The sequence below is a fragment of the Mesoplodon mirus genome (assembly GCF_964341445.2).
Source record: "Mesoplodon mirus genome assembly, chromosome: 3".
NCBI classification, from domain to species: domain Eukaryota; kingdom Metazoa; phylum Chordata; class Mammalia; order Artiodactyla; family Ziphiidae; genus Mesoplodon; species Mesoplodon mirus.
The window spans coordinates 165435060-165449292 of NC_138978.1; the positions used below are offsets into that span (position 1 = coordinate 165435060).

A 14233-nucleotide genomic window follows, 5' to 3' on the forward strand; every position below is an offset into this window, starting at 1 on the left:
CAGAGCCTTCCCTTGCCCTTTTCTCTCCTGATGTCTCTCCTGGGATGGGCTGGGGCATGTTGATGACATTGGCCACAGGCTGCTTTTGAGGATTTCTGCTACAAGAGGTGTGAGCTATATTCCTTAGGCTATGACTCGGGCATTGAAACTTTCCAACAATGATGTATTATTTGGCAAACTCCCTGTTCGCTGCTGCTGGTCTGTTGGAACTTCTGAAGGGTGATAAAGATAAAGCAGATGGAGAGCCTGGTGGAGTTCTATTAGCATGGATAAGTTCCCTCTCCCCTAAAGGTCCGAAACTAACACTTTGAAAAACCAAGCCCTTAATGAAATTGCTTTTAGAGTAGAACCAGCTCAAAAAATGTGTTTCTATCCCCACAAGCCTCATTTGTTCTTTTCAAGTTTGTTAAGTACCAGCTTGATGTGATACCCAGTCACTACAGAGGGAATCACATATGTGGTTTGACCCATGCAGTCAACTGTCTCAGAAGCCAGTGGGTTCGTCAATAAATGTTTAATCATTTTGATCCTTAACATAAGAGTAACTAGTCTCTCAGACGAAAACACCAGGTCATGACCTCCTTATTTCAGGTACTAAGAATTTTAATGAGAACCTTCTGTGATCTGAGTAAACCAGCTGCCAGTGGCCAGTCTGGAAAATTCTATGACCTGGTCAGTGACTGCAGTTTCTTAAAGGAGCTAAATGACTATTTACTTGCTACTCTGTTCACTTATGATTTAGAGTCTTGATAAATTCCAAGCCACTGCATATTTCCCTGGACTGTGGAATAAAATTTAAATTCTGACATTCAAATCTTTCCACAATTGAATGTCAGTGTACAATTCCCTCTTAATAAGCTGCACTTCTCCTATAGAACCTCCTATTCATAGTCAAATCTACCTTCTAACTGATCCACTGCCCCTGACAACTTGCATATTTCCCACTCTGCACATCTGCTCAGACTCCCTCCTCTATGCATATTCTTCTCCTACTATAAACACTACCCATTGCCATGGTCTAGACCCAGTTTCAGCTAAACTCAACATCTGTTGAGCACCTACTATTGCAAGGTACTGTTCAAGATGATGTCGATATGACCAAACAGATGTGACCAAGATAGCCCCTGATGTCAAGGAATTTACAGTCTCATCTAAGAATTGTTCTGCAACCATGGCCCTCCATGAGAATCCCCAGTGAGTGGATAAGACTCTGGGCTTCCAAGGCAGGGGCCACGAGTTCAATCCCTGGTCGGGGAACTAGGATCCCACATGCCGTCTGCTGTGGCAAAAAAAAAAAAAAAAAAATTACCAATGATCTTACCCAGAATGAACCAATTAATTCAAAAGTTCTGGGAGGTGGGACCAGGGCATGAGTGCTCTTTAAAACACCACAGTAATTCTAATCTGTACCCAGGATTGAGAAACACTGGCCTGAAGCTTCTCCAATCCATTGCATCAATCCACAATGACTTCCTCCTTCCAAATTTGTATATATACTAGCTTTAATATTTATTTGTCAATTATTTATTTCATGTTGATTTTTAATTTGCCTACTTGCTTCTCCAATGAAATGGTTGTCTTCCTGAAGGGCGGGGAAATACCCTATATGGTTTTAAATATTTAATATCTAACATAACATTTTAAACATAGTTGGCCTTCAATAAATAACTGTAGATGATCATGTCAGGTATTTCCTAGCCAGATTAGGAAAAAGCCTTGATACCTAACCTAACCTTGGTAATCTGTAATCCCAAAGAACCTGGGAAGGGTCCAAGCTAGACTCAGAGGGTCCAAGGGGAACCCTGAATCTCCAGAATGAGTCTCCTCACCCAACTCAGCCTGATACTGAAGATGTTCTTTCTGTGGTAGCTAGGATCACTCCATTCCACTAGGCCCTCTCGTGGCAGGGGCGAGTACAGACCAAATTTTTTCTCTCAGAGACCTTCCTCCTGAATGCGTACCTGCATCCTTTGGAATAATACCTCATTCTGGCATGGCTTGCTCTAGGAAAGGGTGGAGATGCCAGGCTAAGAGCCATTTATCAGTTTTCCCACATTCTATTTCATGCCAAGCCACGATGAGAGCACAGGCTTTTTCTGTCCAGTGCTTTCTGGCAAGCACTTGCTTCTGGACAGAAATTTCAAACTCTAGTTCAAAAGGGCCATGTGCAGGACTCAGCCCACAGCTGAGCCATTAACTGCAGTGGTCACCACCAGCTGTCATGCGAGAAGACCCAACCTGGGAAAGCATTTCAGATATTCACCCAACTTCTCTTTGGTGGCTTTTTGAAGTTGCTCCTGCCAAATCTGCATGGATGAGGGATAGATGAGATTTTAGGACGCAGCTTTCCTCTGACAGTTTGTTCTATATTTAGTTTTTGGAGTCACTCAGTAGATTTTGCAGATAAAAGAAAACTTTAGAATTTCATAGGCATGAGCCAACATGGGCTGGAAAGCGGCTCTGAGCAACACTCCGAGAATCAGACCAACCCCCTCCTTCCCACTTATGAAGAGGTGACCTTGGGGAGGTTGCAAAACTTCTTAAAATGTTGGTTGATGGCTTGGTAAAGTGGAACCAAATGACTAACCTCAGAGGGCTGTTGTGAGGATAAACGAGGCAACGCTAAGAGCACCTGCCTTTAGAAAGTTCTCAATAAAGGTTAGTCTCTACCCACACCTGACTTTGCTTCCCCTACAAGGTTTCACCTTCACCCTACCAGAGAGTGAAGGTTTTCTTGTTAACTTGGTAGAGTGTCATGTTTCAGAAGTTTCTGTGCTCTGAGGAGGTTCTTTATCCTATCAAACCCAGATCCATCTCAAGCATCAAATGTATTCAAACCCAGAGGTTAAACCCATATCCTGTTTTAAATGAAGAATAATTTTCACCACCATTTCTATCTTTAAATTGGAAAATTGGGATTAGCTCCCCTAGCAGCCTGTTCGAACTAAAGAGCATGACTAAATCTCCTTGTTGAGCAGTCAATCAATATTTATGGAGTGACATTCCTGTGTCAGAAATTATGTTTGGCAGTGGGGATACAGAGATGACAAAGAACCATCCTCCGCCTACCAAGAGAGCACATTCTTTTGAATGGTGACGGACACATGAAAAGATGGTTGCAGAGCAACATCTCAGGGGTGACAAGGCACCGTGTGCACGTATGCAGAAGAGAGCCCCTTACTCAGCCTAAGAGCATGAAGGCCCTGGAGGGCTTTCAGGAAGAGATGAGACCTTAATGGAGTCTTAAAATGAGTGGGAGTGCGGCAAAGGAGAGAGGAAAGAAACTTCAGAAAGAAGGACTATTAAGAGCAAAGGCAAAGAGGCGAGAAAATTAGAACGACTTTTGGAGTTACAGTCAGATCGCATTGTAGGAACACAGAGTTTGAAGCAGGGCTTGGCGAGAGAAGAAGCTGAAGTGTGACATCTTCGGAGATGTGGACTGTGTTCTGTGGGTCTGGGTGCCCTTAAACAGTGTCCGCTGGAGAAAGATGGGGTTTGCATTTCCTTTCGGAAGATCACTGCATGCAGAGGAGGAAGGGAAAACTGTGAGATGGGTGGACATGGATCTCTCTCCCAAAAGAAATATGCTAGAATTGCCAACCGTTCTAAAATCTGTTACAGAAATTATAAGCTACAGGTCACAGATTTGTTGCTCTGCATCAATGCAAAACGTGTCATTTCAAAACTGAAATAGAAAACAAAAACTCCCGTCTATGTCCAAATAAACCGCCTTCTCCCTGGTACCATTCAATATTGCATATGTCCTCTCTGAAACAGTGTATTATGCAGTGTAACATTAGTGGTGTGCCCACCCCAGCCTGCCTATTAGAGTCTCCCTGTCTTAACAGCGCCCATTACGAAACTCCAATGTTGTTGCCTTCAACCCACATTCTTCCTTAAGTCCCAGGTTCCAGGCACCTTGGGGCAATCACCTGCCCTGAATTGGCTCCTTAATCTTGCCAGGTGATTGTGATTGTGTGTGTGTGTATGTGTATGTATCTGTGTGTGTGTGTGTGTGTGTGAAGGAACTGGCATGCCTTCCATTTCACCAGCTGCTTCACAAGAGTGGGTGGTGGGTTTCCTCTTCTGTCCCCCTAGTAATGGGTCTCCCTCACCTGGTGGAGACCCCTCCTGCCCAGACCTAGCCCCACCCTAGCCTCCTGTTCCTGTGGGCGGGGAGAGTCGAGTGCCTCCTTCAGAGCAAAAAGGATCTCTGCTATTTCAATGCTGCTTAATGCACAGGTTTGCCCTACAGGTCCAGGAAGTAGGGGACTGAGAGTACGGCTGGGAATGAGGGAGGAATCTCCCCAATCCTGGCCACGTCCCACTTGCTCAGTGGTTTTGCCTCTCCCCTGGATGCCTGCTTTCTCTTCTTTCAGCTGCTCTGTTGCCCAGGTCTGTTGTTCAGGGAGTGGATGAAAAGCACAGGGCTTGGCTGCTTATAACTCATGAGCCTTGGTCAGTGGGGATTCTCTGTGGCCTGCGTCCTGGAAAGGGCTACACGTCTCGTAAAAGATCTCATGTCATCAGTCTGGTTTCCTAGCATCTCAGGCAACCTGGGGAGTGGAGAGGGGAGTGTGCACGTTAGGGGGAAGGAGAGGGAGTCTGAAGTGGTGCTCTGTGATGAGCTTGCTAATGGAGCCTGTGCTGGTTCCCGTTTAATTGCACGCATCCTTCCATTGTTCCGCCCTGCACTTTAAGTGGGAAGGGGACGCCAGACTGCCACAGCCTCGTGCTATCCCACCCACACTGGCTTTTATCCCAGGGACTATTTTTGACTGTGAACACAGAGGATTTGAATGCCTTTGAAATAAAATGAATGAATAAATAAACAAATAATCTCTCATGGTTTCCTTAATCTCTCCCGTGAAATGCTGATTGATTCCTTTATTCCTTTTAGCCCTTGTTAGAAGAGAAAAGAAAAATCTTCCCTGTCTCCCGAGGGTTAGGCTTTAGCTAGGGGTGTGTGTAGGAGTGCGGAGAATACATCTGGGCCTGCCTTCTTCATCCCTCTTCTCTCCTCCTGGGAGGCTCCTGGCTTTAGTCCTTTCTGCTCCCATCACACAGAAGCCAGAAAAAGGGAGCTTTTCTTCTTTCTTTTCCTTGGTAGGGCTCCTCCAGGCACAGAGAGAAACCGTCGCTACCACTGTGGGTGTGCAACGTGGGGGATGGGAATGGTGGGAGGCCGGTACATCTTTCCAATGAAAACGCTTCCAATTATATCTGGCTTAAGATCGGGGAAGCCCAGTTTCAAATCTGAAGGAAACTGGAACTTGATTGCTTATGATATGAAAAAAAAAAGACACTTTTAACAGCGGGCAAGTGGATGCCATCATCAGTTCTCCAACTGGCTGGACATGTGAACAGAGGTAGGCCTGTCTGCCTGCCTCAGACTCGATCATCTCATCCATAAAATGACAATAAGCTCTCCTTTTCGGAGAGGACTACGAGGGTTAAGAAGGAAGCAGCTGGAGGTAGAGTGCCAGGTCCCCCAGTGGGGTGCTTATCCCGCCAGTCGTAACCAGCTGGTGTTGGGTGTCTCTGCAGATTCACCTACACCCTCGGGGAGGGCATGTGGTTGCCCCTCAGCAAGAGCTTTGTGATTCCACCCGCTGAACTGGCCATCAACCCATCAGCAAAGTGTAAGACAGACATGACAGTGATGGAGGATGCCGTGGAGGTCAGGTGAGTCCAGCCTCGGGACGGTGAGGCCCACAGTGGGTTTGGGAGGCTGAGTGGGAACCTACCTGAACGCCCAAGGTGCTGGGAAGGGAATCAAGACAAGCTGGAAGGAGAAGTTGGCAGGCTGCCTTCCAATTCCCCAGATGCAGTGCCAGGATCTACACTGTCTGGGTCAATATTGCACACCCCAAGTCTCATGCACTGAGAGAGGTCATAAAATTAGAGTCTATAAGCACTTCCCACAGACCCTCAGGACTGACAGGCAATAAGATGTTAATTTCCTTGCCTGAGTTGAGACCTTCGTCTTTGACCAGGAGTTACAGCCTTGGCTGATTTCCCAGAGATGGAGAATGTCCATAATTTGTTAGTTCAAGGCTCAGAGTGTGGTTGATCTTTAATATTTGTAAGAGAGAGTAAGACATGATCCGGTTGGCCAGACGGCAACGTGGAACGTGAGGCTACCTGTTGCACCTGGTGTCCCCTGGCCGCCTCCTACCTCCTGCTCTTTCCCCCCTGCAGAGAGGAGCTGATGACCTCATCCTCCTTTGACAGCCTGGAGGTCCTCTTAGATTCCTTTGGACCAGTCCGTGACTGCAGCAAGGATAATGGGGGCTGCAGTAAGAACTTCCGCTGCATCTCAGATCGCAAGCTGGACTCCACTGGTTGCGTGGTAGGTCTGCCCTGTCGAGCTTGTAATTTCAGGAAGAGGGGCCACAGGATAAGACACAAGGCAGATAGAGTTGAAAGCATACTGTGACGAAAAGAGAGGGTCAAGATTGATTCCTCCCTAGTTGGAGCTACTGTCTAGTCTACATTATGAATTTTCTTTTGACAGAGATGAGGAGCTAATCACCAGTCATTTAATCAAGAGGTATTTATGGAGCCCCTATTGTGTGTACTATAACTCCTAGGAAAATGTCAGGAACTATACAGCATGGTTCTTTCTTGCCAGTCTTGCACTCTAGTTGGTGAGGGATCCCCTCCAACAATTTGAGAACCAATTAACTGCTTAATAGTATAATATTGACTCTAGTAGGAAATAGACTGCATTTACTATAGTAGGAAATTCTAGAAGAAACCTACCTTTGTCAAGAGTCAAATTACATTGGCTCTAATAGGAAATTTGAGAAGACACATACCTAAGGCCAGAATGATGAAAGAAGTAAGTTATGCCAGGCATGGTGGAGAAAAAATAGAAATACGTCCTCTTGGAGACCGTAGCAGTGAAGTCCTGCTTCCCCAAATGTGGTTTTCTACTTTATCGGCTATACGGACTTTCGCTACGTGTAAACTATGTGATGCTGTGAACTAGAAAGACTTTGGGTTAGAGTGGACCAAGCTATCTCCCATGCCATGGATACGAGGATTGATGGACCCACGCAAGTAAATGGAGGCAGGAGCAGATGGGCAAGGCTTCAGCCCCTGGTGCCTTTATGTTAGTCATTTTCATGCCCATCAACACTATGGTCAGGTTTCAGCCTTCCCTTCTTTTGAGGGCGGAATGATGCAATCCTGGCAGAGAGGAGAGGGAAAAGGGCAGAGAAGAAAGACAGGAAAGCCATACACAAAGTTGGCATAAAAGAGGGGAAGAGGTGATTCACTGAGACACGTTGTTATGCAGGGTTTCCGGGCAGAGCTGGGAGCTTCCAGCTCTGGAGAGGATATGGAGCCTCATCTTGCTTCCCAGTCTGACAGCTATGCTCTTGTCAAGGGGCCCAGAGCAGGGGCAAGCTGTGAGGGTGCTGGGGCCAATTCCATCTTTCACACCCCCTACTTCCCTGTCCCTGAGCACCTGTCCAGGGAGCTATTCTCCATCAAAGATGGATACGTACCTGGGTCCAGAGTGCGACTCTCTCAGCCCAAAGGCCTCCCCAGACTTTCACAGATTGGGCAGCAGTTGGCAGGAGCCTGATTCCTCTGAGAAGGGATGGAAGAGAAAGAAAAGAAAATGGAAAGAGAGAGGGCTGAGGGGCAGGGAGGCAGAGGACCTGGCCGGTCCATCAAAAGGAAGGGAAGGCAGAAGAGAGAGGACTGCCAGGAAAACACAAAGAAAAGTGCCCTTTAGGTCGTGTCTTCCAAAGGCAGCCAGGAGGTAAGTCGATGTCCCAGGTGCTCCCCTTCCTGTAGCTAGTCTGCTTTCAGATGTCTTAAGCAATGAGCTTCCCAGCCGGCTCCCTCAGGAGACAATTTCACTGTCTAATGGAGTTCCCAGCTGAGACACAATTTTTAAAAACTATTCAACCTGCATTTCTTCATCCGGATTTTAACCTTTCCTTCCTTGCTGCTCTCTCGGGTGGGTCATTATAAGTACTGAAACACTGTGTGTGCATACATGTAAACATCCCTCCCCTACCACCCTCATACGAGTCTGAGCATGCCCACACATTCACACACGTGCACGTGGATATATTCCCCATCTCTTCCCACTTCTCTGCCCTTTCTCTGAGCCCCTCAGGGTTTGCCTTCTGTTGGTGATCCCAGCCCCTTTTAGTTGGCATATTGCCGTGCTGATGTATTTTTGTACTTTTAAGACTGTGATCTGTGAGACGGAGCTTGCAGGAATAGTTCCGATGAATATGCATTTGCAATAAGGCCGCTGCATTTGTGAATCGGAGCCACTGCAGAAGTCACCCAATTATACCAGCACTTGGCATTAGCATAAGACTTTGAAGTCACTGGCCCACGTGGCTCTTGGAGGGAGAAGGGAGCCAGGCCCATTCAACCGACTGTTTCTCATTGGCTGGGAAGCACGGGATCCCTGAGGCAGGAGGACTGGGGCTTGAGAGCTGATGGGCCACCTCATAATCTTGTGACCCTACTGAGAAAAACTTGACGTTGAGCCTGATCTGATTCCACTGGGCATCAGTACCATCCCGCAGCCTTGGTGTGTTAGCCCAGGGGTTCCGTGTCATCTGGAGGAGGACCAGGGACAAGGGCATCAGCTGCAGCACCTGCAGTGTGGAGAGAATCGGGCTGCCTTCCTCCTAACATCCACATCAGCCCTGACATTCAGTTCTCTGAGTGTTGAACTGAAAGGCTTCCCTGGAAAAGCATATGCTTATGAAAGAAGGAGAGGAGGCAGTCAGAGCACACTGGCCCTTAATGAACCTGGGAAAGGGACAGAGATGCGGGAAGAGACAGGTTCAAGTGCATATTTTCCTGACTGAGTTCAAGCCAGATAGGTGGGCTTGGTCCACATCAGCTGCTCAACCTTTCTTCTTTCTAGGAAGGCAGGGCACATCTCTCTGTTATGCATGGACTCCCACAAGGTTAACTGCTACCCAATTAATTGCCCTGTTGTTTATGTAGTCTCTGGGGACAGGAAACAAATACCCGTGAAAGGCATAGCCCTGTACCAGTCTCAGTCACTCCAAACCAAACCGCTGTCCAACAGCGGGGTTGCTGAACGTTTGGATGATTCCTGGAGCAGAGGTCCGTCCCCGCCGCGGACAACAGGTCTTACTCCTACCCACTGTCCTTCCTGTGCCAGGGTGGGAGCAGTGGTCCCCACCTGCACAGCACAGGAGTGCCGTTCTCTGTTCTGTGGAGCCCCAGGGGGTCCTTCAGAGTCCATGTGTTAGTGACCTATTGCTGCTGTAACAAATTACCACAGGTTTGATGGCCTAAAACAACAGCCACTTTATTATCTTACAGCCCAATAGGTGAGAATCCAATTCCGTGTCCCTGGGCTACCATGAAGGCGTCAGCAGGGCTGTCTTCCTTTCTAGAGGCTCTGTTCCTGGTCTTTTCCAGCTTCTAGAGGCTGCCTGCATTTTGGGGCTCATGGTCACCTTCCTCCATCTTTAAAGCCAGCTACATTGCGTTTTTCTGACCATTCTTCTGTAGGACATCTTCTCTCTCTTCTCTTCTGTCCTCCCCCTTCCACTTTTAAGGAGTCTTGTGATTACACTGAGCTCGCCTGGTTAACCCAGGATCCTCTCCTCATCTCAAGAGCCTTTACTTGATCTGCAAAGCCCCTTTGGTCACAGGTTCCAGGGATTATGTCACAGGCACCCTTGGTGCCATCAGTGGGGGACAGCAGTGGGACCTGGAGCAGCCTTGGTGGGTAGGACTCTAGTCTCCTGTCTCCCAGCTTTAACCAGAGCATCTTGATTCTTACCAAGCCTACCTACTGAGGTTTAATATAAAACCGTATTTGAAGTTTGAAAATGATTTCCAACACTATAAAACTATTTTTGTTAATTATAAAAATGGAAAGCCTACGCTCTAATGCTTCTTCCTTATCTTCACACTCATCCTGACAGTGACCCCCCCAGATGCCTTCTGCTTTGTGAGGTGTGTGCACATCCTTAGGTGAGCAGACTGTGGCCTTGGAAGGCGAGAGGTCTGCTGTTCTGCGTTCTCATGTATTGAACACATGACCTTCCTTGCCACAGCATCATGCTCTAATGAGCACCGAATTACCCAGCGACCCTGCTGTCCTTTTGTCCACTTGCTGTCCACAATGGTTTCCCACAGAATGTGTCATTTCACCTCTACTGGAGCGCAGATGTGCAGAGACCATTACAGATGACCGTCTCTCGTTCTCTCTGTAGGACGGTAAGCAGAAGGCTATGCCTCAGAAGCTTTCAAAGAAGTGGGGGCAGGAAGCTGAAATATAAATGTAATTCCATCCGACTTTTCCCCCTTGCTCCTGCATGGCTTGGGCTTCCATGTCAAAGCCCATCAAACGGCCGGGGAAATCATTATTTAGGAAAAGAATAAGACTGCCGTGTTGTAAAAAGGAACCTATTTCGAATAGGAATTATGGTTGCATGTCTTATGAACCATCCAGGTAAGGCAAGGCAGGCTCAGCTGCAGAAAGCTGTTCCTCTTCTCCCAGGGGCCCTGAATACACTCCTGTGTCCATCTGTCATATTCATCTGCCAACAGAGCGTCCACCTCATAATCTGGAACTGAGGTCTGTGTGTCTCAGGCGGAGTAAGATTTGACTAGACTCCTAAGTAATTAATCAACCAAAAATCATTGGTAGAAACAGAGGGAAAAGACAGTGAAGAAAAGGAATTGAATGGGGAGAATCATTTAAATTTCATTAGCACATTATGCTTTAAACCAGTGATAAGTCAAGAAGCCATGAGCATCACATGAAAGATGATTAACCTTGTGTATTTTAGGGGTCACTGAAATATGAGCTCATTTATTAGACTTTCTTGATGGGGGAGGGTCGTTGCCATAATAAATGGAGTTTTCTTCCTGGGACGGCTAAATGTAACCTATGCAAAGAGGGGTTAATGTCTGACCTTGGGGCTCAATCCTGAGCAAACAGTTCTCTTTTAAGGAAGAAGTGAAGGGATTGTCCACAAGCTGGGAGAAGAGAATGGCCAGCACTTGCAGAGGGAAAATACAAGCTCCTCCTGGAGGCTGGATTTCTCTCCTGACAACTGGTCTCTGGCTGCAAATACTTCTAGGAAGAGGCCATGATTTGGAGCCTATAGTTTCTTTGTGTTTAGATACAGATTCTGAGGAGCTCAAAATGTGACCATAACAGCACATGAAACATTCAGGCAAAAACAAAAGCAAATTTATACCGTGGGAAACTTGATTGATCAGACTCCTTGGGGATGGGAATTCTGGTTCAGCAAGGGTTAAGAAGAAAACTCTATTTTTGGTTTCAGCTTCCTTTTTTTGAAATCTTTCAAAAATGTTTTACTCTGAACTGCAGCCCAAGTAAGTTACAGTGCAGTAAATATAATTGCATCTTTTTTAGTGATTGAGGATCCTGTCTTGCCTTCAAGGTCATTGCTCTGGACAGTTTGCAGTGTTTTGTCCTATAAATATATGCACCCATAATATGGTGTGTGTGTGTGTGTGTGTGTGTGTGTGTGTGTGTGTGTGTGTGTGTGTGTGTGTGTGTGTGTGTGTGAAGAGAAGGGGAAAGAGAGAATATTAGGCTGGATCTAGAAATCCATAATTGATTCCAGAATGTACTCAAGGAATTGCCTAAGACAGTTGAACAAACAAACAACAGATCTGTGGGATTGCTTTATTTTGTTGACACATTGATTTTATTCTTTAGCAATTCCAAAGATCCAGCTTTTCTCACACTTGAGAAGTAGTATGCCAGAGTGGAAGGGACACAAATGAACACTGGGGTCAGATAGAACTAGGTCCAAATTCTGATTCTGCCATTTTCCACCTCTGTGACCTTAAACAAGTTACGACTAATCTTTCCAAGTCTAAGTCTGTTCACTTATAAAATAAGGGGAAAAAAGTCTAATTGTGAGATTGAAGATAATTTATGTAGATTGTCCTGCGCATGGAATTGCTTAATTCCCAATAGCTGTTATTATTATTTTTAGCTTTACTTAAGAGAAAAGAAATCCAACTTGGACAAGGCAGCTGTCTTCTTTCCAAATCTCCTACAAAAGTGTAAACATCAGGTGGTCCAATCTGGCACAGCGATGGTTATCTAGACACCAGGGCCAGGCAAGATGTGGATGTGCCAGGTTTGGGGATTCTGGAACAAAGCCTGCTCGGGATTCATTTGGTGATGTCTTTGTCACACATCACGCTTGATGGGGCATTCTGAAAAGAAAGCAGGTGGTTGAGAAGATGGGGAGTCCTGGCTAGTGACTCAGATGGCTAGCTGGTACCAGGGTTGAAACCACGTGAGGTGGGAATAACAGGAGCCCTGGCTTTGCCTCTACTTTGATGGCTCTTCTCAAGCTTTATAGAAGGAAAAAAGAACTCATGGCAACCAGTGCAGCCCATTTAATTCCAATCAAACTTCTGTGTTTTAATACCCACCATGTCCATGCCTGGGCAGCTTCACAGTGGTGAAGCCAGCTCCCTTCTGGTCGCACATCTGGCCTAACAGCTGGGTGGCCAAGAAAGTGGGTGCGTGGAGGGGGCTAAAGAAATGTGGGGTGCAGTCCTCAGCTGCCTCATTTGCTCGTTTACCATCATCTGAAACATCTGGGTGTGTACAGCGTGAGGCAGCCCTTGGAAACATCCTTAAATACTGTCACCTTCCAGCACTCCAGCTGGCTTCCTGGGGAGAAAGGGGATGGACCAGGCTGGGAGCCTGGCAGGCTCATGAGGGGGCCATTTGTTTGGGAAATTGCAGAATTAGTGTCGGCAAACAGTGCCCATCCTGCTGTGATCTTCAGTTGGGAAGCATGGAGAGAGGGGAGGTGGGTTTTCAGAGGTACACCTGGGACAGCTCCAGGCTACTAGGCCAAGGTGCTTGGCAACCAAAAGCAAGAGCCAGCCAGGCAGCAAGGCGGGAGAGGAGGTGTTTAACACGGTTCTACCGAGTTTTAAAAGGCTTTTTTTGCTGTTTGGTTTTAGTTTTGGAGGAGTGTTTTAGCTAGCTGACAGTAGGTGTATAGCAGTCACTAAAATCAGGTCAGATCTAGACAGACCCCCAGCTGTGCCCCATATAAGCTGCTGGACCCTGGGTAAGTTATCTTTCCCCTTTCAGCCTGATGGAAAGAATCAGCAGTAATGTAAACGTAGAGTATTTTTTGCATTGGCTTTTAGATGGAATCCAGTGCAGTAAGAAATTCATGCGTTAATTGGCAGTGTTAATAGTTTCCAGGTCTATTAAATGAGGATAATACAGGGTGAGATGAAATACCTAAAGCACACAGCATAGCGCCCGGCTACTAGTAAGTGTTCAGTCAACAGTGACTGTTGTGGGGGAGCCTGATTGTGCTGTGAGCTGGTGATGGTGCAGCCTGCCAAGGTTTCAGGTGTGGTCCTGCCATGATCAGCCACGTGACGTTAGGGAGGTTAAGCTTTCTGGGCCCCCGTTTCTTCACGTGTAAAATGAGGATGATCAGCCCGCTTACCTTATGGGAAGCTGTGAGGGTTGCGTAAGACGCAGGAATATTAGACACTGCTTGGCTCATCGTGGCTCCCCTGTGAGTGTTGCAACTGCTCGCCAAGCCTTTTCATCTTGCCTGGGACCTGACTGATTATTTCTTCCTGCATTATCTCCTCTGCTGTCATTCTTGGGTATTTTATTGAGGACGTGGTGGTACAGAAAAGCTCAGTGTTTTACACTGAGTGTCCAGGGAATGGGATAAAGCCCAAACCCAAGTATGGCACCTGTGGGTGCTCATGTAGCAGGTACCCTTGTCTGTGCATCTTCCTCAGGGCATCCTTGAGGTGGGAAGGTCATGAGTACCGCCAGTGTCACTAGGAGAGAGTGGCTCCATTCAAGGTCACAGAGAAAGTCCACTTCCTGCTTCCGGCTGGCAGCCCTGGCTCAGTCCGCTTTCTCCAACACTGCCATCCGGTACCAATGTTGACAAAGTGCTTTGGACGTCAGAAATAAAGTCCTATTAATCCTAAGTCCAAACAGCAACACCCCCTTCCGCTAGCCCAAAGGAGTCTCTTCTAATGCGTTTTAATTCAGGCCCATCACTTCCACTCTCCTGCCCGCCTGAGGCCCAACTGGGAGGCCAGCACACCTCGGCCCTGTCTTGCTGCAATGCTCCCTTCCAGCCTGCTTGTAGGAATCAGCTTTAATGCAAATGTGTGTGATCTGTGCCCAGAGAGAAGAAGCGAGATGTCAAAAAAGGTC

The 14233-nt window shown here is 47.0% G+C and overlaps 1 protein-coding gene across 2 annotated transcripts in view; it reads left to right on the plus strand.

Annotated features, from left to right (window-relative positions):
* ASTN1 (astrotactin 1) overlaps positions 1-14233 on the plus strand; it is a gene marked incomplete at both ends in the record, with an annotated part of 326987 nt that overhangs the window by 222645 nt on the left and 90109 nt on the right. For both annotated transcript variants that reach the window (XM_082612742.1, XM_082612743.1), the window contains 2 exons: positions 5548-5685; positions 6202-6352. In XM_082612742.1, the coding sequence (XP_082468868.1) occupies positions 5548-5685; positions 6202-6352 (289 nt within the window). The remainder of the gene's footprint in view (positions 1-5547; positions 5686-6201; positions 6353-14233) is intronic.